Source organism: Pelobates fuscus, chromosome 1 (assembly GCF_036172605.1).
Source record: "Pelobates fuscus isolate aPelFus1 chromosome 1, aPelFus1.pri, whole genome shotgun sequence".
Classification (NCBI taxonomy): domain Eukaryota; kingdom Metazoa; phylum Chordata; class Amphibia; order Anura; family Pelobatidae; genus Pelobates; species Pelobates fuscus.
The window spans coordinates 162,512,295-162,534,982 of record NC_086317.1 but is presented as its reverse complement, the minus strand read 5'-3'; the positions used below and the strand labels follow the sequence as shown (position 1 = coordinate 162,534,982).

Sequence of the window (22,688 nt, the reverse complement as noted above, 5' to 3'; positions counted from 1 at the left end):
TAGGCATCTGGTAGATTCTAGTGCTGGGTTTTTCATAGGGATTCACACGGGCCTTATCACATTCCCACAGGTACACTCGTATGCCCTAACTTATTATCTGCACCCTTTGACCCTCTTACTGTGGACCACCTTCTGTCCACAACAGTGGTTTCACGATCGCCTCCTTCCGGTCTTCAAACTTCTCATCTTGGCGTACCATTCCCATCGAGGTAGCCATTCACTATACCCTATAATACTGATCATAGACCTCTTCCGCACCGCACTCTACATCCATTCCCAGCATCAAACTCCCTCATTCCCGCTATGAAGTTCTCACTGCACTACGAAAATCGACCATGCCATACAAGCACTTCAGTAAGTAGTAAGGCTTGGTTGAGCAAGACGGACTTATCCAACGCCTTTAATCTACTACCTATTCACCCTTCATTATGGCACCTGGCCTACGTTTGGGCGGCCATCCTCACTAACCATTTTGTGGCTAATTTACAGGCTGACTTGGCTGGCAGCAACCTCTCAGCTCTTTTTAGTCTGCCTTTACATTCCTGGTGTCCACAACACAGCCACTGGCGCTCTTTCATGCTCATTTCAAGGTCTTCTTTCAGGCACCCCCTACGACCCACTACGTACCATCCAGGATACCACCATTCCATGAGCTAATCTTGTACTAAGGACACAATTACACCTCGTACAGTTACGCACGCTTCACGCAGTTTCACGACTACTCTATCACTCAAGCTAGGGCTTTGTATATTGTACCATGTCACAAGAAGAGTTTGCTTGATTCATGACTCTTGCAGTTAAACTATTGTAATTTTTGCCTCTTCCTCTAAACCTACAAATCAAGCATATTGATACCTCCTATGCTGTCACTCCATTTTTTACGTATCCAAGGTCAGCCACACACTATCAGTACCAATCCCATTACTTCATGTCTAAACCTTCCATTAAGGTAAGCTACTTCATAGCTTCCTTCGCTGGTCTCTCTTTTTCACAAAAGTGCTGCATCAGCAGCTTCGAGCTCTTACACCCCAGTCTACATCACAAAGTGATAGGGTCACAGGTAATCCTCAACTCAGTTACATATATACCTCAACCTGAGTAAAACTCCTTACAAGCTTTCAGTACACAAGCTGTATAAACTTGCAATAAAGCGTGTTTTTCTTTGAATCCTCTTTTGCCCTCTTTTACAGGCTTACTCGTACGGTGGTTTCGACACACCTCGACCAACTTTGCTTCTCCTTTTACATTCCATTACGTATTAGATAAATTCCGAGCACAAGTTGGAAGGCCATTTGGCCTGAATTTGTGGGAGGAGTTATGATCCTATATAAACCCTACCCCCCTACTTACCTTTGTCATGCAAGCTGTTTGTCCCCACCCACATTTATTAACAATTCACCTTGTGGGCCCTCTTTTACAGTCCTACTCGTACGTTGGTTTTGGCACACCTCAACCAACTTTGCTTCTCCTTCTACAATCCATTACGTATTAGATAAATTCCGAGCACAAATAAATATTATATATATATATATATATATATATATATATATATATATATATATATATATATATTTTTTTTTTTTTTTTTTTGAGATTCGGTGTGTAATTGTCACGGGTGGTGGTCCGGAAACTGGGACCCCTGAGTGCCTGATGTTGGGAGTCTCAGCGTGATAATGGACTAACAGGGTCTGGTGCAGGGTAACCACACGCCCCCTGGTGTTGAGCACCAGCGTTTGTGCGGCCACATACCAAGTCCCTGATGCAGCTTAGTGGAAGCCAGAGCAGACAAATGTGGAGATGTATCCAGTACTAGAAACAACGCACCAAACAAGAAAAAAAACAAAACTAGTAGAACCAAGAACCAGAGAAGAAGGATAGGAAGCTGTAACGGATCGACGGGCACCCCGACTGGGTACCTCCATTGATGGATGCTCCTAGCGCTTCCTGAGGACTCCAAGCACTGCAGCAGTCACCACAACCACCGAACTGGAGGATCATACGAATGTTCTCAAGCATATGAATGCTGTAAACAGCTGAACAGGAAAAGCATACAATCAGCTTACACTCCTGGCAATCAGCATACAATCCAATTCCCCCAATAACGAGACAACACTTCGTTTTGAGGTCAAGCAGCACTGACTGTACTGGCACATACAGCCTCTTTTATTCCCAATCTACACACATAGTACTGCCCACAGGGTTTTACAGAGCAACAAATAACACACGTACATTACAGAAAACACTCCCAGCAATTACACACAAAATCCTCCCCTCTGCCTGTGATCTAATTATGGTACACAATGGGTTAACATAATTATCACAAGCAGGAAAAATACAGTTTTTATATATGTACTATAACTTTTGCAAGGTACACTGCCGCTGGAGAGGGGAGACGATGCTCTCCACTCCCTGCACTTCACACTGCCACTGGGGAAAGGAGACACGGCACTCTATTTCCTGAAAATCAATCTGCCGCTGGGGATCTGGGCTGACCGCCCAGCCTCCCTGTAGCTCACCCTGCCGCTGGGGAGGAAGTACGCTACTCTCCTCTCCCTGCAAGGTACACTGCCGCTGGGGAGGGGAGACGATGCTCTCCACTCCCTGCACTTCACAGTGCCGCTGGGGGGATCTGGGACGACTGCCCAGCATCCCTGTAGGGCCGGTAGAGAGACCGCCGTCCCATCTCCACCTGCCATCTGTGGGTCTTCCCAGGACCAGTCTGTGAGGTTTCTCAACATTTGCGAGTAAGGACCACCTGCTTCCGAACCTCGCAACTCCGGCTGCTGCTGGGGATCTGAGCCGGCTGCCCAGCATCCCGGTGGGCCCGGTGGAGAGACCTCGGTTCCATCTCCACCTGCCTGTTGTGGTTCCGCACAGGACCAGTCTATGAGGACCCCTACTTCGGGTTCCTCCGGCCGCCTCAGGGGAAGACGGCTAACCTCCTCAGATGCAGCCTCTACTCGGCTGCTGTGACACGCCTTCTGCTGAGCATACTCTCTCTTTCGCCAGACTGAATTCTCGGTCCAGCCTTGTGTTTCGCTCGGCCGTGACCTGGTTCCAGATCACCCGGCGTATCTCCATGGGTACATCATCCCCATACTGGGCCACCTGATGCCTCACCTCGGCCAGCCAATCATCTTCAGAGCCTTCCATTGCTGTCTGCTCCAAGTCGCTGGATACCTCTGCTCCCAGGGGCGCTGCACGAGTGCTAGCGTAGCCCTCAATTTGTAACTCCACGAATGGTGTCTCTGAGCTGGTGTCTCTGAGCTCGCACTAGGATGCCATCCCACCGCTGCCACCAAATGTGGTGGAACGCTGGCACTCCGACTGAGTACCTCCGCCAATCGATGCGCCTAGTGCTCAATGAGGACTCCAAGCACTCCAACCAACACCATCAGCACTGCAGACCCCACTTCCAGCGATACAGCTGCGCCGGGGTCTCGCCGTCTCCACCCACCCTGGATCCACGACCAGGATCCAGCTCCCAGTGGGTGAACCTCTCCTAAACCCACAGAGCGTAGCAGGAACAAATCAAACTATTGCGAGAGCTTACTCTGGGGAGTAAGTGATTATAGCAATCCCCAGAGTGTAGGTATCCCTTCCCCCAAACATGAGCCAAGGCTTCAAGAAAGGTTCAAGATGATCTGATTTTAATGACCACACACTGGCTTTTATGCAAGTCCCCATGCAAGGGGTAGTGATGTACCGAACTGTTCGCCGGCGAATAGTTCCCGGCAAACATAGCGTGTTCGCGTTCGCCACGGCGGGCGAACACATGAGCGGTTCGACCGCCCCCTATTCGTCATCATTGAGTAAACTTTGACCCTGTGCCTCACAGTCAGCAGACACATTCCAGCCAATCAGCAGCAGACCCTCCCTTCCAGACCCTCCCACCTCCTGTACAGCATCCATTTTAGATTCATTCTGAAGCTGCATTCTTAGATAGAGGAGGGGAAGTGTAGCTGCTGCTCATTTGATAGGGAAATGTATAGCTAGGCTAGTGTATTCAGTGTCCACTACAGTCCTGAAGGACTCATCTGATCTCTGCTGTAAGGACAGAACCCCAAAAAGCCCTTTTTAGGGCTAGAACATCAGTCTGCTTTTTTTTTCCTGTGTAATGTAATCGCAGTTGCCTGCCTGCCAGCTTCTGTGTCAGGCTCACAGTGGATACTGTGCCCACATATCTGGTGTCACAATAGCTTGCATTTAAAAACAACATTTTTTTTTCACTGTAATAGATTGAATAGCAGTTAGTTGTCTGCAAGCGTCTGTGTGTCAGGCCTACAGCGTGTACTCTGCCAATCTCTGCCAGTGCACAGTGCCATTCATATCTGGTGTCACAATAGCATGCATTTAAAAACAAAAAAATGTTTTCACTGTTCTAGATTGAATAGCAGTTAGTTGTCTGCAAGCGTCTGTGTGTCAGGCCAACAGCGTGTACTCTGCAAACCGCTGCCAGTGCACAGTGCCACTCATATCTGGTGTCATAATAGCGTGCATTTAAAAAACCCAAAACTTTTTTTCACTGTAATAGATTGAATAGCAGTTAGTTGTCTTCAAGCGGGTGTCAGGCTTACAGCGTGTACTCTGACAACCTCTGCCAGTGCACATTGCCACTCATATCTGGTGTCACAATAGCGTGCATTTAAAACCAAAACACTTTTTTCACTGTTATAGATTGAATAGCAGTTAGTTGTCTTCAAGCGGGTGTCAGGCCTACATCGTGTACTCTGCCAACCTCTGCCAGTGCACATTGCCACTCATATCTGGTGTCACAATAGCGTGCATTTAAAACCCAAAAACTTTTTTCACTGTTATAGATTGAATAGCAGTTACTTGTCTTCAAGCGGGTGTGTCAGGCCTACAGCGTGTACTCTGCCAACCTCTGCCACTGCACAGTGCCACTCATATCTGGTCTCACAGTAGCTTGCACGCATAGTACCACTAATCCAAAAAAAATGACATGCAGAGGCAGGCCACCCCGCAGGGGCCGTCGTGATCGTGGTGCTGTGATTCCCTTTTGCCCTAGAATAATGCCCAATTTTCAGAGGCCACGTACCCTGAACTTGAAAAGTTCTGAGGACATAGTTGACTGGCTAACACAGGACACCCAATCTTCTACAGCTTCCGCTCGGAACCTTGACGCACCATCCTCCTCCAGCTTAGCTTCGGGCACCTCTCAAGATACCACTCACCCGCCTGCCGCCACCACCAACACTAGCACCACAGCTGCTTCACTTTATCTGTCAGAGGAGTTATTTACACATCATGAGTGATGCGCAACCATTATTGCCAGAGGATGTAGATAACAGGGATATGTCTCAGTCAGGCAGCATTACACACATGGATGTACGGTGTGATGATGATGATGTTGTACCCGCTGCTGCTTCCTTTGCTGAGTTGTCAGATACAAGTGAAGCGGTTGATGATGACGATGCGTCCATGGATGTCACGTGGGTGCCTGCTCGGCAAGAAGAAGAACAGGGCGAAAGTTCAGATGGGGAGACAGAGAGGAGGAGGAGACGAGTTGGAAGCAGGGGGAGGTCGTCGCAAGGAGCTAGTGGCACAGTCAGACAGCATGCATTGGCACCCGGGGTCAGCCCGACAGCACGCCAATCAACGCATGCTGTGTCCACCACCAGAATGTCGTCATTGCAAAGCTCAGCAGTGTGGCATTTTTTTTTGTGTGTCTGCCTCTGACAACAGCGATGCCATTTGCAACCTGTGCCAAAAGAAACTGAGTTGTGGGAAGTCCAACACCCACCTAGGTACAACTGCTTTGCGTAGGCACATGATCGCACATCACAAACGCCTATAGGATCAACACATGAGTACAAGCAGCACACAAACTCAAAGCCGCCATCCTCCTCCTGGTCCAGCATCTTCAGCCACGTCAACCACTGCTGTCCTCCTTGCCCCCTCTCAACCATCTGCCACTCCGTCTCTCGCCTTGAGCAGTTCCCGCTCATCTGCCCACAGTCAGGTGTCTGTCAAGGACATGTTTGAGCGTAAGAAGACAATGTCAGAAAGTCACCCCCTTGCCCAGCGTCTGACAGATGGCTTGTCTGAACTATTAGCCCGCCAGCTTTTACCATACAAGCTGGTGGAGTCTGAGGCGTTCAAAAAATTTGTAGCTATTGGGACAACGCAGTGAAAGGTACCCGGACGAAATTTATTTTCACAAAAGGCAACCCCTAACCTGTACTTGATTGTGCAAAAGGAAGTAATGGCATGTCTGTCACACAGTGTTGGGGCAAGGGTCCATGAGACCACTGATACCTGGTCTGCAAAGCATGGTCAGGGCAGGTATATCACCTACACTGCGCATTGGGTAAACCTGCGGCTGCCAAGCAAGGAATGCGTGGCTCTGCAGAGGAGTTGGTGACACCGCCACGACTTGCAGGCAGGCCTGCTGCCACCTCCTCAACTCCTCCTACTCCATCCTCTTCCATAACCTCCTCGGCTGAGTCCTCTTCTGCTGCTGCATCTTGCTCCACATCAACGGCACCCCTCCAGCTCCCCAGGTACTATTCCACATCCCGGATGCGGCAGTGTCACGCCGTCTTGGGTTTGACTTGCTTGAAAGCAGAGAGTCACACCGGACAAGCACTCCTGTCCGCCCTGAACGCACAGGTGGAAAAGTGGCTGACTCAACAGCAACTGGATATCGGCAAAGTGGTTTGTGACAATGGAACAAATTTGTTGGCGGCATTGAAGTTGGGCAAGTTGACACATGTGCCGTGCATGGCACATGTGTGTAATCTGATCGTACAACGCTTTGTGCATAAGTAGACAGGCTTACAGGACGCCCTGAAGCAGGCCAGGAAGGTGTGTGGCCATTTCAGGCGTTCCTACGTGGCCATGGCGCACTTTGCAGATATCCAGCGGCGAAACAACATGCCAGTGAGACGCTTGATTTGCGACAGCCCGACACGTTGGAATTCAACACTCCTAATGTTCGATCGCCTGCTCCAACAAGAAAAAGCCGTTAATTAATATTTGTATGACCGGGGTGCTAGGACAGCCTCTGGGGAGCTGGGAACTTTTTTGCCACGTTACTGGACGCTCATGCACAATGCCTGTAGGCTCATGCGTCCTTTTGAGGAGGTGACAAACCTAGTCAGTCGCACCGAAGGCACCATCAGCGACATCATACCATTTGTTTTCTTCCTGGAGCGTGCCCTGCGAAGAGTGCTGGATCAGGCCATAGATGAGCGTGAAAAGGAAGAGGAAGAGTTGTGGTCACCATCACCACCAGAAACAGCCTTATCAGCATCGCTTGCTGGACCTGCGACAACGCTGGAAGAGGATTGTGAGGAAGAGGAGTCAGAGGAGGAATGTGACTTTGAGGAGGAGGAGGAAGACCAACCACAACAGGCATCCCAGGGTGCTCGTTGTCACCTATCTGGTACCCGTGGTGTTGTACGTGGCTGGGGGGAAGAACATACCTTCATTGAGATCACTGAGGAGGAGGAACAGGAAATGAGTAGCTCAGCATCCAACCTTGTGCAAATGGGGTCTTTCATGCTGTCGTGCCTGTTGAGGGACCCTCGTATAAAAAGGCTAAAGGAGAACGACCTGTACTGGGTGTCCACGCTACTAGACCCCCGGTATAAGCAGAAAGTGGCTGAAATGTTACCAAATTTCAACAAGTCGGAAAGGATGCAGCATTTGCAAAATAAATTAAAAAGTATGCTTTACACAGCGTATAAGGGTGATGTCACAGCACAACGGGAATCTAACAGGGGGAGAGGTGGAAGTCATCCTCCTCCTCCCACGACCACGCCGGCAAGGACAGGATGCTTTAAAGACGTGTTGTTGATGGAGGACATGCAGAGCTTTTTAAGTCCTACGCATCGCCACAGCCCTTCGGGATCCACCCTCAGAGAAAGACTCGACCGACAGGTAGCAGACTACCTCGCCTTAACTGCAGATATCGACACTCTGAGGAGCGATGAACCCCTTGACTACTGGGTGTGCAGGCTTGACCTGTGGCCTGAGCTATCCCAATTTGCGATAGAACTTCTGGCCTGCCCCGCTTCAAGTGTCCTGTCTGAAAGGACCTTCAGTGCAGCAGGAGGTATTGTCACTGAGAACAGAAGTCACCTAGGTCAAAAAAGTCTAGATTACCTCACCTTTATTAAGATGAATGAGGGATGGATCCCGAAGGGACTGACAGTGGGCGATACATTCGACTAAAAAAGGCTTGATGAGATGAGCTGCCTTGGGCTAAAAATGGTGACCCTATGTAGGAGGAACAGTCCCTATTCTTCTCTTTGTCAGTGTGTATCAGGGTCCCTGAGGACAGGTGTCAATCCATATCTGCCAAGTGACCCTATGTAGGGGGAACAGTCCCTATTCTGCTCTGTGTCAGTGTGTATCAGGGTGTCTGAAGACAGGTGTCAATCCATATCTGCCAAGTGACCCTATGTAGGGGGAACAGTCCCTATTCTGCTCTGTGTCAGTGTGTATCAGGGTCTCTGAGGACAGGTGTCAATCCATATCTGCCAAGTGACCCTATGTAGGGGGAACAGTCCCTATTCTGCTCTGTGTCAGTGTGTATCAGGGTCTCTGAGGACAGGTGTCAATCCATATCTGCCAAGTGACCCTATGTAGGAGGAACAGTCCCTATTCTGCTCTGTGTCAGTGTGTATCAGGGTCCCTGAGGACAGGTGTCAATCCATATCTGCCAAGTGACCCTATGTAGGGGGAACAGTCCCTATTCTGCTCTGTGTCAGTATGTATCAGGGTCCCTGAGGACAGGTGTCAATCCATACCTGCCAAGTGACCCTATGTAGGGGGTACAGTCCCTATTCTGCTCTGTGTCAGTGTGTATCAGGGTCTCTGAGGACAGGTGTCAATCCATATCTGCCAAGTGACCCTATGTAGGGGGAACAGTCCCTATTCTGCACTGTCAGTGTGTATCAGGGATCCTTAGGATAGGTGTCAATCCATACCTGCCAAGTGACCCTATGTAGGGGGTACAGTCCCTATTCTGCTCTGTGTCAGTGTGTATCAGGGTCTCTGAGGACAGGTGTCAATCCATATCTGCCAAGTGACCCTATGTAGGAGGAACAGTCCCTATTCTGCTCTTTGTCAGTGTGTATCAGGGTCCCTGAAGACAGGTGTCAATCCATATCTGCCAAGTGACCCTATGTAGGGGGAACACTACCTATTCTGCTCTGTGTCAGTGTGTATCAGGGATCCTTAGGATAGGTGTCAATCCATATCTGCCAAGTGACCCTATGTAGGGGGAACAGTCCCTATTCTGCTCTGTGTCAGTGTGTATCAGGGTCCTTGAGGACAGGTGTCAATCCATATCTGCCAAGTGACCCTATGTAGGGGGAACAGCCCCTATTCTGCTCTGTGTCAGTGTGTATCAGGGTCTCTGAGGATGGGTGTCAATCCATATGTCAAGGTGTTAATATGTCATATGTCAGGTGTCAATCCATATCCATTGTGATTTAGGAATGTGATTTATGCCCTTTATGGATTAAAACCAGACTCTGCATCAACTGTGTAATTTTCCATGGGAGTTTTGCCATGGATCCCCCTCCGGCATGCCACAGTCCAGGTGTTAGTCCCCTTGAAACAACTTTGCCATCACTATTGTGGCCAGAAAGAGTGCCTGTGGGTTTTAAAATTCGCCTGCCCATTGAAGTCTATGGCAGTTCGCCCGGTTCGCGAAAGTTCGCGTTCGCGTTTCGCGAACCGAAAATGTCATGTTCGCGACATCACTAGCAAGGGGACATCCCACAGGGTGGGACACAGTACAACCAATCATATACAGGAAAACCGTAAAACACACCCAGCACAAACATACAATCCCTCCCTAATTACTGAACACAATGGGTTAATGTAGTTTATCACTAGCAGGAAAAATACACTTTTTATACAGACACTGTAACTTTAAAAATATGCATGCCACAAACATAAACATATTCGAACTCAGCACACTTTAATTATAAACATAGTGAAAATTCAGCCAATTCCATCCAGGAGTTAAAAAGCTGGAGGTCCCTTTATGACCCACCGCAACCACATTTTCATGCTCAAAACAGTTCCATAGATTTGGGCTGTGCGGCCGGTCAATTTTATGCAGAAAAACGACTAAGTCCCATTCGATCATGCGTTCGAATCAGCGGTGTTCGCGGAAATGTGTAGCCGATTTTAGTTCCATGGATTTGGCTACACATACCGCTGACCTCGTTCGAATGAACAAAGATGGCCTCCCAGCAGTCGGCAATTAACCTGCAGTAACCTCACAGCCTGGGAGGTAAATTGAAGATTATACTAGCTTTAGTGTACTAATAATCTTAATTTTAGTAATGACAGGAGGCGAATATTTGCATATCTTTCTTTACTGAAAACTCCAGCAGCATAGAAACAGTAACAACCAATCAGAGAAAAGATATGGTGCCCATAAAAGGCCCTGTCTATGACATCACTTCCTCTTTCTTTGAAGCGAAACAATAAATAGCAACAATAAACATAATCATATAACGTCAACAGTTCCACAACATATTAGAATAATCAACTCCAGTAGTTCCGTGATGTAGAGTTATGGAAGGCGAGTCTTTGTCTTGATGAGAAGACGTTCACGCTGTAAGAAAAAGAAAAAGGTGAAAGGACTCTGGCGTGGTAGCTTGTCCGTATAAAATAAACATTAAGAATCTGATATACCAATGGATACTAGAATGAGTAACATATCAATATATATTAATTCTAAAGCAATGATAATTAAGAATCTGTAAACACAACGTAATTCAAGGTACATGTCTAATTATTCAACCTATACAAGTCTCTCAAGCCACATATCTAAGTAGCAAACATACAATCATAACGTACTTACCTTCCTGAACATAGAGGGCATATTCTGTTCAACACGAGAAAACATGGGAGGGATCCTATAGGGTGGGAAATATTCGCCTCCTGTCATTACTAAAATTAAGATTATTAGTACACTAAAGCTAGTATAATCTTCAATTTTACCACATGACAGGAGGCTTCATATTTGCATTTTTAAAGCTTAGAATTGACCAGTGTGAAGGAAGTATGAGATGTTTGCCGAAATAGAGCGTTCTAAACGTACCCTCTCGCGCTCAAACCGCGCATCGTATAATGTCGGTTAGGGAAGCGTCGGCCGAAAAGGACTTGTGGGGCCACCGCTCCCTTGACCGAGTGGGCTCCGAAACAAGGTTCGACGCCCGCTAGATGCAATAGCTAGCGGATCCATCTGGCCAGTGTAGCGGTAGACACCTCTCCATGAGGTTCCACGTAAGAAGTCAGGAGTAGACCCGTCGCATGAATACGAAGGGGGAATGATTTCGGTATACCCCATTAGCGTTCCGACCACACCTAGTTTGGTGTCTGACACAAACTATGGGTATGACACCGAAGATGAACTGGACTTAGTTCGTCTCGATATGGTAAAGGTAATCCCGCCTGGTGTGATAGAGAAAAAACATCCATATCGAAAGCCCTAACGTCCGTCACCCGTCTAAATAAGACGAGGCATAACAAGAGGGCTAGTTTGGCTGAAAGTTGTTTCAGTGACAAACAAGGATTGTCCTGCTATTCCCCCAAGGAATCACAGCACCACATCCACCTGCCAGAGGTGTGAATACTTGGGTGCCGGGTCTCGATAATTCGGCACCCCGTAGTAGTCGACAAATCAGTGGATCTTGACCTACTGGTCCGCCCTGTACCGGAACATGCGCCACCGATATGGCGGATCCGATCACATTGAGGGATCGATATGACTGCCCCAACGAGACCAGGTGTGACAGATAGTTAAGGATCGGTGGGGCAAGTGCGGTAAAGGGATCGGAATCCCTTTCCACCCACCAAACACTCCAGGCCGATCAGGCAGAAATATAGCATTTCCTGGTGCCGGGAGCCTGAGTCCCATCAGAGGTCTTAGTTGGGGTGCTAGGTCGTGGACATTTCAGGAAGCCCTGAAATCGTCCAGTCCACTAGTGCCAGTCGTCCTTCCATGACAAAGGAGTGGGCTTCCCCTTGATGTCCCGTCCAAAGTAGAGGGTCTCCGCGAGACGCCCCCAGGCGATCCGGGAACCACGGTTGGCATTGTCCGAGTGGTGTCATGAGCAGGAGCGATATCCTGTGTGTGCGTGTGTATCGAAGCACCCTTGCCATTGTGGAGAGCGGTTGGGTCCATTTGTATGGGTCCATCCACCACTATGCATCCGGAGGAAGAGTCAAAGATCGGTTTGCCGATCCAAGTTTGCAAGTGAAGTAGTCACCATCGGAATTCCGTCCTCACTTCTGCCGACAGTGGGATCCAGTGGTCGCATGAGAGACCGGCGTGTACGTGTCTAGCCAGCAGTCGCTGCATGGCCCTGTAGTGTAGTGGGCCAGGGAATATCGATTGTACGGAGGAGGAGAGGAATCCCACAATCCGGTGAGTATTCCGAGAGGAATCGTATCCAACCTTAGAGCGTGTCCAATATCCATCCGTATTGGGGTGATCTTGTCGGGGACCGACGCGGAACGTAGTTCTCCAAGTCGATGTCGAAACCGAGGAACTGACCCGACACAGATGGGGGAGCGATTTGTCTGCGTACTACCAAAAAACCCGTGGAGTCCAGAACGTGAACGTCAAATTTGACCGCAAACGTAGCCTGGATTCGCAAAGGGTCATCCAGGTACACGAGACATCGCACGTCCAAATTCGCGGATGTGAGCCCTCACCGGCTTCAGTAGCTTTGTAGGTACCACGGAGTCATAAACTGCTGTGTTAGTCCTCATCACTGGGATCGGAGGAAACTAGGTAGTTTAGGGTAGCGGATATTGACAAGTATGTGTCCTCGGGGTCCAGATGTGTAAACCAGTCGCTATCGTTCAGGAGGTCTAGTAGAAGGTTGATTTTCTCTATCCTGAAGCGTTTGCATACCACGTAGGAGTTCCCTTGGTCATAGGCTGACTCACTAGTAGATGAAGCCGTTGGTGGTTCGGTTCCGCTACCGACCAGTCCTCCCAAAAACACCTTTCCCCGAAGGGGTGTGGAGGGTGTGCTTCAGCGAGGTTTGGGCTAAAGTTAGTGCGGTGGGTAAGTTCCCGCCGTCAAATAGTAGGACTTGTGCTTCTGGGCCGAATACTAGTCGTTCTCACGTTCCCCTTCCTCAGATGGCGATGATGGCTGGGATTCGAACCCACGCCTCCAGAGAGACTGGAGCCTAAATCCAGTGCCTTAGACCGCTCGGCCACGCTATCTTGCTGCTGAGGTCTCCAGCAAGCAGTTTGGGGCAGAGTTTATAACAAGAAAACCTTTTCCACTGAGGCCGCTACTGCGTCGTTTATCAATGCCTAGAAGTCCTAGGGTGTTGAGAGTGTTCTCCATGACCCGTTCTCGTCCTGTTGGGAGATAGTGGTAGTCAGTGGGAGTAGTGTTTGAGGGTCAGCACGTAGGGGTGCTAGACTCCTGGTGGCACTGGGGGTCACCCAGGTAAGGCGGCTTGAATTGCCTGCATCAGATTGTCTGAGTGTATGAAATACTCGTGTCAAGTGTAGAGGGGTCATCTCCATTAGTTTAATCCGGCCATAGGGAGCTGTGGCGTAGGCGCGATTGACCGGTAGTGCTAGTCCGGTTAGCCGGGTTCACCATAAATGCACACTAGAGCTGTATGCACGGATGTAACTATACAGGCTTAATATAGAAGCGCGTGGGACCTGTCTCCATAAGGTCTGCATGCCGCAGGGCCCACGTGTATTCGACTGGGGTCATCCCAGGTGGTGTGCCATGGTAACCCAGAGGAACCCACATTATAATTGTTGGCACCATACAAGTATTGCATGCATGTCTGGGGGTCACCCCAGGTGGTGTGCCATGAAAATTTACTCAGAGGACACCCACGTTCAATATGTACGCCAGGTACAGTAACTGTACAGATATGTATCCCTGTGAAGGGTACTCCGCAATACACTCAGTTCACTCATGATCCTGCCTGCAAATCGTATCCAGCAAGGTGGTACTGTTGCTTAATGTAAAACTGCCAGGCAGTGTTTAAACATCCATATATGTACGCAGTAATCAGTGATAAAATTGAGGCATAGGACTTCGTGTATTCCATCGGGGTTCACCCCGGGTGGCGTGCCGTGGTAATCCAGAGGACACCCACATCAACGTAATGGTCTATGAATGACCTTGCATGCATATCTGGGGGTCACCCCAGGTGGTGTGCCATGAAAAATACCCAGAGGGCACCCACATCAACGTAATGGTCTATGAGTGACCTTGCATGCATATCTGGGGGCTCACCCCAGGTGGTGTGCCATGAAAAATACCCAGAGGACACCCACATCAATGTAATGGTCTATGAACGACCTTGCATGCATATCTGGGGGGTCACCCCAGGTGGTGTGCCATGAAAAAATACCCAGAGGACACCCACATAAATTTGCACCGTCAGGTACAGTAATATAATATGACCCTATGTAGGGTACAATAATATAATATAATATGCCCTTTGTAGGGTACAGTAATACAAAATGCCCTTTGTGGGTATAGTGATATAGTTGATCTTGTTATAGGTACAGTATATGTTTTGTATAACAACTGTGATATTGTATGGCTTCACAATAATACATAGATTGTGTGCGTGCTCAACATATAGTCATCCAGTGTAAAGCACCATGAGAGATATATCCATGAGAATAGAAATTTTATAACTGTATCAATAAAATAATGTGCCCAGAGAGGGGAAAATCCTGAAGGGGTTAATCCAGCTGCAGGGCGCGGAGATCGGGTGAATCCTGTAGGGTATAGTAATATAGCATGACCCTGGATAGGGTATAGTAACATAGAATGACCCTGGGTAAGGTACAAAGACATAAAAGTCCTGTGTGGGGTATAGGAAAAAATATTGTGTCTCCTTTAATGCCTGCATGTAAGTATATGTTTGGCAGACACTGTTGGCAGGCACTGTGGCAAAAAATCGCAACAGGGAAACGTTAAGAATATCAGCACACCTGATCCTCTAGCCAGTGTGTAATTACACAGCAGATTATAATATGACCCTGTGTAGGGTAATTAATATGAATTCCCCTTGGAAGGGTACAGTATTGTCAAATCCCCTGAGGGGTGATGTAATATTCCATATGTCCCTGCAGGGACCCTTTAAGAAATATGCTCAGTATAAGGGCAGATAGAGAAACAATAGTGTTATATAGCCTTCATAAGTTTGCATGCTTGTTTTCCCTTTGCAAGGGTTATTTTACTTGGTGTAATCCTAATGCCATTGAAAGAAGAGTTAGGGGAGGAAAGAATGCCCTGAGGGCAATCCCCAAGCTCGTTGCGGCGGTCGGGTGATTCCCAGACCGGCGTGAGGATAGGGCGGCCGTCGCGGGTCTCGCGAGCCGCGAGATCCAAGATGGCCGCCGGCCGCGTGAGCAAGAACTACCCGCTCGTGGCTGCGAGCGGGCCGGAAAAAAACGCGGTAAAAGGAGAATTTAACCCCGGCTACCCCCCACCCGCCCCACCCAGCCCCCTGTATGTAAAGAGTGCCGGTCCACGCGGCGAGCGCGGCACAGACAGCCGTGACGCCCGCGGACCGCCGCGAAAATACACAAGCACAATAAAATCACAAAAGATAACAAAGCCGGTGAAGCAGGGGAACTGAATAAGGGAAAAGGAAAGGTACAGGTTATAGGTAGCAGGGTGAGAATAAAGAACAATAGATAGGTAATAAAATTATAAAAGATGTAAATAAATAGAGAGGTAATGAATACTCTGACCTGTTGATGGCTGGAGCAGCAAAGAAAGAGGAAGTGATGTCATAGACAGGGCCTTTTATGGGCACCATATCTATTCTCTGATTGGTTGTTACTGTTTCTATGCTGCTGGAGTTTTCAGTAAAGAAAGATATGCAAATATGAAGCCTCCTGTCATGTGGTAAAATTGCCTGCACACTTCCACTTCTGGGTGGTCCGCCTGTGTGGTACTTGGTTCAGTAAGCCCCATTTACTGAACCAAGTGGAAAATAGCCAGGAACAAAATATTTTAACTAAGACTTGAGACACTGGGGACACCGTCTTATGGGGCATTGTCACACAAAGTCTCAATATGTCCCCAGATGGTTCTTAAAGGGCCAGCATGGTCCAATACAAGTCCATAAGCCACAATGCAGTTCTTAATGGGCCAGCAGCAGCACAATATAAATCCATTAGCCCAAATAATGTTTTTAAAGGGCCAAATCTCCCAGGGACCATAATCACATGGCAAGAGGCTGGCAAGCAGTCGTCTCCAGGCCCAAGTGGCGAGGTTAATTTCGCCACAGAAGCTAAACCGAGAACATGTACACAATACATAAGGGAACATTAACTAAACAGGGGCAGGACAGGACAAGACTGTACATGGACTGGGATTACAAAATAAAACAAGACTAATAGTAGACAAAACAAGAGGAGACATAACTAAGCACTATATATGAAAAGTATAGGGATTTAGTTACATTATATGATCATACATTGCATAAGCCTGCCACAACGCCAATGTACCCCATATTCAGCAGGTCCCACACTGCCTAATGTTCACTAAAAGAACCATACTAAACCAGAATAGCACTTTTACATTTTCGGCACCTGAGGTTCCTAGTTGGTCTCCCATACAAGTACTAACCAGGCCCAAGTCTGGATGGCTTCTGAGATTTGACGAGATCAGGCACTTTCAGACTGGTTTTCCTTATGCTGGGTTTTCTGGGTTAATTCCATTATTCCATCCCTGGAATTCCCAGTCTCCTGGATTCATTTATGTTTGTTTTATGTTGCCACACCCGTTTGTTTTCCATTTGTTTCAGTCTGGACCTGCAGCAGTGTTTCAAGTCTCTGCCCTTTCTTGCAGGTAAGTGCTATTGTGGTTTAGTATGGTTCTTTTAGTGAACATTAGGCAGTGTAGGACCTGCTGAATATGGGGTACATTGGCGTTGTGGCAGGCTTAAGCAATGTATGATCATATAATGTAACCCACAACCATAAACACACAGACACGCTGACCCACCCCCACACACACAGACTGAAGCACACTCACTTACCAGCAGCTGCCTGGATGCCTCTGTGCAGAGCTGAGCTTCCTCTCCCTGTCTATCCCCTGCACTGCTCTCTATGACCCAGGAGGAAGTCCTACCAGCCCAGCAGCATAGGAGAATCTACTTTTGCCCTCCAAAATCTTACCCATACAGGGTGTAGGTTGACTCAAGCTTCTCTAATGTGCCTCAACTTGTATGATCCCCAACTGTTTGGGACATGTCATTGCAGCCACAACTTCATTACCTGCTTATATTCTAACTCACTGCGTGTGTTTTGTTTCCTTTTATTTACTTTTGCTTTAACGGTACATACCATGCATCCTAAACATCTACTATTCACTATAAGCATGTTGTCTCCTCTTGTTACACAGTCAGTATTTCTCATAACAAATCAGGCCTGGACTGGCCATCGGGCACACCGGGCAAATGCCCGGTGGGCCGCGGTGGCCATGGGCCGAGGCCGGCAGGGGAAGGTCCCAGGATCTCCCCTGCCGGTCTATGCAGGGCCGGCACTATCCGAGCGCCGGCCCCGCTGTTTTCAATGAAGGGCCGGTGAGGAGATCATAGATCTCCCTCACCGGCCCCCTTGGAGAGACCTGCGGCTGGGGAGGGAGGTAGAGGACCCGGCGGAGCTCTATCTTGCAGCTCCGCCGGGTTCCTCTCGCGAGATCCGGCGCGTTGCCATGGCAACGACCGGATCTCGCGAGAGTGAACTCTAGCCCTCAGGCTAGAGTTCACTCACCACTGGACCACCAGGGATGGTGTCGGAGTGCCGGTCCCCCCCACCCACTCACCAGCATGCCGGTCCCCCCCTCCCAGGCTAAAGGTAAGAAGGGAGGGGGGGACATAATGCATACTTTTTTATTTTATTTTACCCCCCCCCCCCCAACACTCAATCCCTTCTAACATTCACACACAGCACACACATCACTATCACACACAGCACTCTCACTCCCATCACACACAGCACTCTCACTCCCATCACACACAGCACTCTCACTCCCATCACACTCAGCACTCTCACTCCCATCACACATAGCACTCTCACACCCATCACACATAGCACTCTCACTCCCATCACACACAGCACTCTCACTCCCATCACACACAGCACTCTCACTCCCATCACACTCAGCACTCCCATCACACTCAGCACTCTCACTCCCATCACACTCAGCACTCTCACTCCCATCACACTCAGCACTCCCATCACACTCAGCACTCTCACTCCCATCACACACAGCACTCTCACACCCATCACACATAGCACTCTCACACCCATCACACATAGCACTCTCACTCCCATCACACACAGAACTCTCACACACATCACACTCAGCACTCACACACATCATCCACAGCACTATCACACTCGGCACTCTCACACACATCACATTTAGGACTCACACACACATCACACTCAGCACTATCACAAAACACATCATACACAGCACTCTCACACACATCACACTCAGCACTCACGCACATCATCCACAGCACTATCACACTTGGCACTCTCACACACAGCACTCTCACACACATCACATTTAGGACTCACACACACATCACACTCAGCACTATCACAAAACACATCATACACAGCACTCTCACACACATCATACACACATCACACTCGGGACTCGCACACATCACACTCAGCACTATCACAAAACACATCATACACAGCACTCTCACACACATCACACACATCACACACAGCACTCTCACACGTCATCCACAGCACTATCACACTCGGCACTCTCACACACAGCACCCTCACACACATCACCCTCAGCACTCACACACATCATCCACAGCACTATCACACTCAGCACTCTCACACACATCACACTCAGGACTCACACACATCGCACTCAGCACTATCACAAAACACATCATACACAGCACCCTCATACACAGCACCCTCACACACATCACACACAGCATCCATCATACACACATACTGCACCCCTCACATACACACCGAACCTCCCCAACACACTGCACCACACACATACACAATACTTCCATATATCTATATATATATATACACACGCGCACACACACACACACACACACACTACATTCCTGACATACACACTCTGGATCCCCTATACACACACTAGATTCTTTGTAAGCAAACACATACTACACCCCTAAACACACACTCTCTACAAACACTACATCACATATACACACACACACACACTATAGCCTGTATGCACACACTTGCTACATCCCCTATACACACATTCTTTACAGACCCTAGCCACATATGCACTACATTACACCACAAACACAACACGACTAAAACCGACCTTATTACACAATACCACACCACAATCAGCTCACTCTATACAAACACACACAATCCCACAAGCAGGCTCCAAACACAGCACGATACTCTTTCCTGGCATTTTTGTCTCCTGGTATCCATTTATAGAGACACCAGAGACAAGTTGCAAGGAAACACAGTGCAAGCATGTTATTAAATTTGCTTGCACTGTGCAGAACAAATACAGGGCTTTTTTCTCATGCTAGAGCTCTTTAGCAGAGCTCTGCGCATGGTCTGCCCTGGCCTGCACTTTGAGAAGGGGGCGTGTTTGTCGTTAGTGACGACAAAACACACCCTCTCTGCACCGCCCCTTCTTAGTGGGCCGCTGTGATAAAAAAATGCCCGGGCCGAATTTTTATCCCAGTCCGGCCCTGTAACAAATACATGGTTTCATAGCATATTGTGCAATAAAAAAGGTACCTACTTTAGGAGCTTATACATATGTATCTGACAATATCATTGCACTGTTCTCTGCCATGCTATATTCTTTCACTGTTATATATCTCTCACATGTCTCAGATAAAAGAGAGATTATTAAAAAAATAAATAAAGGATCACTAAAGTGTTAGAAATACAAACATGTATATTATGAACAATATAGTGTCCCCCTACCTATATAGGTCCAACTTCTCCTGTAAAAGTTTGAAATGTGAGTTTTAATTAGACATGTGCAATTCGTTTCTTTCCGAATGTACATTCGGCCAAATTTTGTGAAATTCAGAAGCTTATGAATGTCTGAAGTCCGATTTGCCGAATTGCTGAAGTACCGAACCGAATTGCCGAAGTGCTTAGAATTTCTGAAAAGTGGCAAAACAAGACAGGGAGGGAAAATTATGTGAATGATGACAGGAGTCTTGACCAATAAGCTAATTCCTCACACTGGGAGCCCTATAGATGTGGTAGTGGTGGCAGTCCGGGCACTGGGAGGCCTATAGAAGTATAAGTGGTTAGGGTTAGGGGTTAGGGAGCCCTACAGATGTGTAAGTGGTTGTGGTGGCAAAGTGCTTTGGATTTCTGAAAAGTGGGATGTTTATGAATTTCCAAATTGCCGAAGTTTCGAATTTCAGAAGTGCCGTACCGAACCGAATTCCATTGGTCCGAATTGCCAAAGTAGACTAATCTTTTTACTTACCTGAATTTCCGAACCGAATCCATGCACATCCCTTGTTTTAATTAACTTTACTCCTTAGCTGCTCTGGTTTTGCAGTAGCCACCGGCCTCCCTGGCTTAGATAATCAAAATTGATAATCTCTGTTAATCCATTTTGAGGCTAATGTGCATGCGCCACAATTCACTGTATTATGTCAATCAAATGCCCTATGGGGCATTATTTGAAATAGATATTATCAATGTTTAGATATACTTTAAATGGCAACACGCATGCATTTTTTATTCATTAGGAGTTTATCTAAAATCAGCTTGCAAAAACTACAGATCTTGTCTGCAACCTTTGAAAGCCCCTTCCCCTTCTAACCCTGCCCAGATTTTCTGTGGTTGTTCAGTCAGAGATTTCCCAGTGCAGCTCAGTGAGAAGTGTTTGCAAGGCTATGTTATTTTATAAAAGTGACAATTTCTATTAACATCTGCAATTTTTGTAAAATGAAGAAGAAAAAAAACAAGATAAAGTGCTTTAGGGTCCTGGAGTGACCCTTTAAGGACCGCTCAAATGTCTGTCATTTATGGATGCCAATAAAGTTTGAATAATTAATATTTATTTAAATGTGCAATGTTCACAGGTGTCCTTATGGCATCATTGTCTTCGCAACCATTTGTTAATAGCTATGTTGTATATAATAATTGGTTCTATCTCCAGGTAAAGTTCTTAAAGAATGGTGGATTTGGAGGAGCCATGGTATGGGCCATTGACCTGGATGATTTCCTGGGAACATTTTGCAATGAAGGAAAATATCCACTGATCAGCCACCTGAAATCCTTGCTAGAAGGTAGTAACATTACATTATAGCCATTACAGACAGAAACCTTAATGTATTGCTCTGTTTTCACCTGTTCTGCTGGAGATGACTTTGCCTGATCCATTCACATGGATTGCACCTCAGTGAATTAGTAGAATCAAGCTACACTATATTACACAGGAGAACTTATTCAAGCAGCACAACAAATTGAATCCCTTGTCTTACTACCAATGATGCAGCAGTAAGCAATACTCAGCAGCACTGTTCCTCAGTCTTGAATTTATATTATTTTGTTTAGTTTTGTTTTTAAGTGTCCAAGTAGATGGAGCAGGTGCCAAATCTATATTGTTTAATGCTTTAAGAAAATATTTGCACCATGGAGGATTTAAGGGCAATAGACCTCATTCTTCCACGTGCAAAATTATTGCTTGACTGTCTTTTCACATGTTTAACTATATACAGTGAGGGGAAAAAAGTATTTGATCCCCTGCTGATTTTGAAAGTTTTCCCACTGACAAAGAAATGATCGGTCTATAATTTTAATGTTAGGTGTATTTTAACAGTGAGAAACAGAATAACAAAAAAAAAAAAAGAAATGCAGAAAAACCCATGTCAAAGTTATAAATTGATTTGCATGTCAATGAGTGAAATAAGTATTTGACCCCTTCGACTTGGTGGCAAAACCCTTGTTGTCAGATGTTTATTGTAGTTGGCCACCAGGTTTGCACACATCTCAGGAGGGATTTTGTCCCACTCCTCTTTGCAGGTTCTCTCCAAGTTGTTAAGGTCTCGAGGCTGCTGTTTGGCAACTGGAACCTTCAGCTCTCTCCAAAGATTTTCTATGGAATTAAGATCTGGAGACTGGCTAAGCCACTCCAGGACCTTAATGTGCTTTTTCTTGAGCCACTCCTTTGTTGCCTTGGCTGTGTGTTTTGGGTCATTGTCATGCTGGAATACCTATCCACGACCCATTTGCAATGCCCTGGCTGAGGGAAGGAGGTTCTCACCCAAGATTTGACAGTACATGGCCCCGTCTATCGTCCCTTTGATGCGGTACAGTTGTCCTGTCCCCTTAGCAGAAAAACACCCCTAAAGCATAATGTTTCCACATTCATGTTTGACGGTGGGGATGGTGTTCTTTGGGTCATAGGCAACAAACATGGCGAATTGAGTTGATGCCAAAGAGCTTAAGTTTGGTCTCATCTGACCACAACACTTTCACCCAGTTCTCCTTTGAATCATTCAGATGTTCATTGGCAAACTATAGATGGGCCTGTACATGTACTTTCTTGAGCAGGAGGGCCTTGCGGGTGCTGCAGGATTTCAGTCCTTAATGGCGTAGTGTTGTTTTCTTGGTGACTATGGTCCCAGCTGCCTTAAGAGCATTAACAAGATCCT

The 22,688-nt window shown here is 47.4% G+C and overlaps 1 protein-coding gene and 1 non-coding gene across 2 annotated transcripts in view; one reads left to right on the top strand and one right to left on the bottom strand.

The window, feature by feature from the left end:
- LOC134608600 (acidic mammalian chitinase-like) overlaps nt 1-22,688 on the top strand; it is a 96,290-nt gene that overhangs the window by 40,691 nt on the left and 32,911 nt on the right. Inside the window, exon 10 of the mRNA XM_063451553.1 lies at nt 21,191-21,320. Coding sequence (XP_063307623.1) covers nt 21,191-21,320 — 130 coding nt within the window. The remainder of the gene's footprint in view (nt 1-21,190; nt 21,321-22,688) is intronic.
- Nucleotides 13,151-13,233, bottom strand: TRNAL-UAG (transfer RNA leucine (anticodon UAG)). Its single transcript has one exon. It is a non-coding gene; the product is annotated as a tRNA-Leu (tRNA).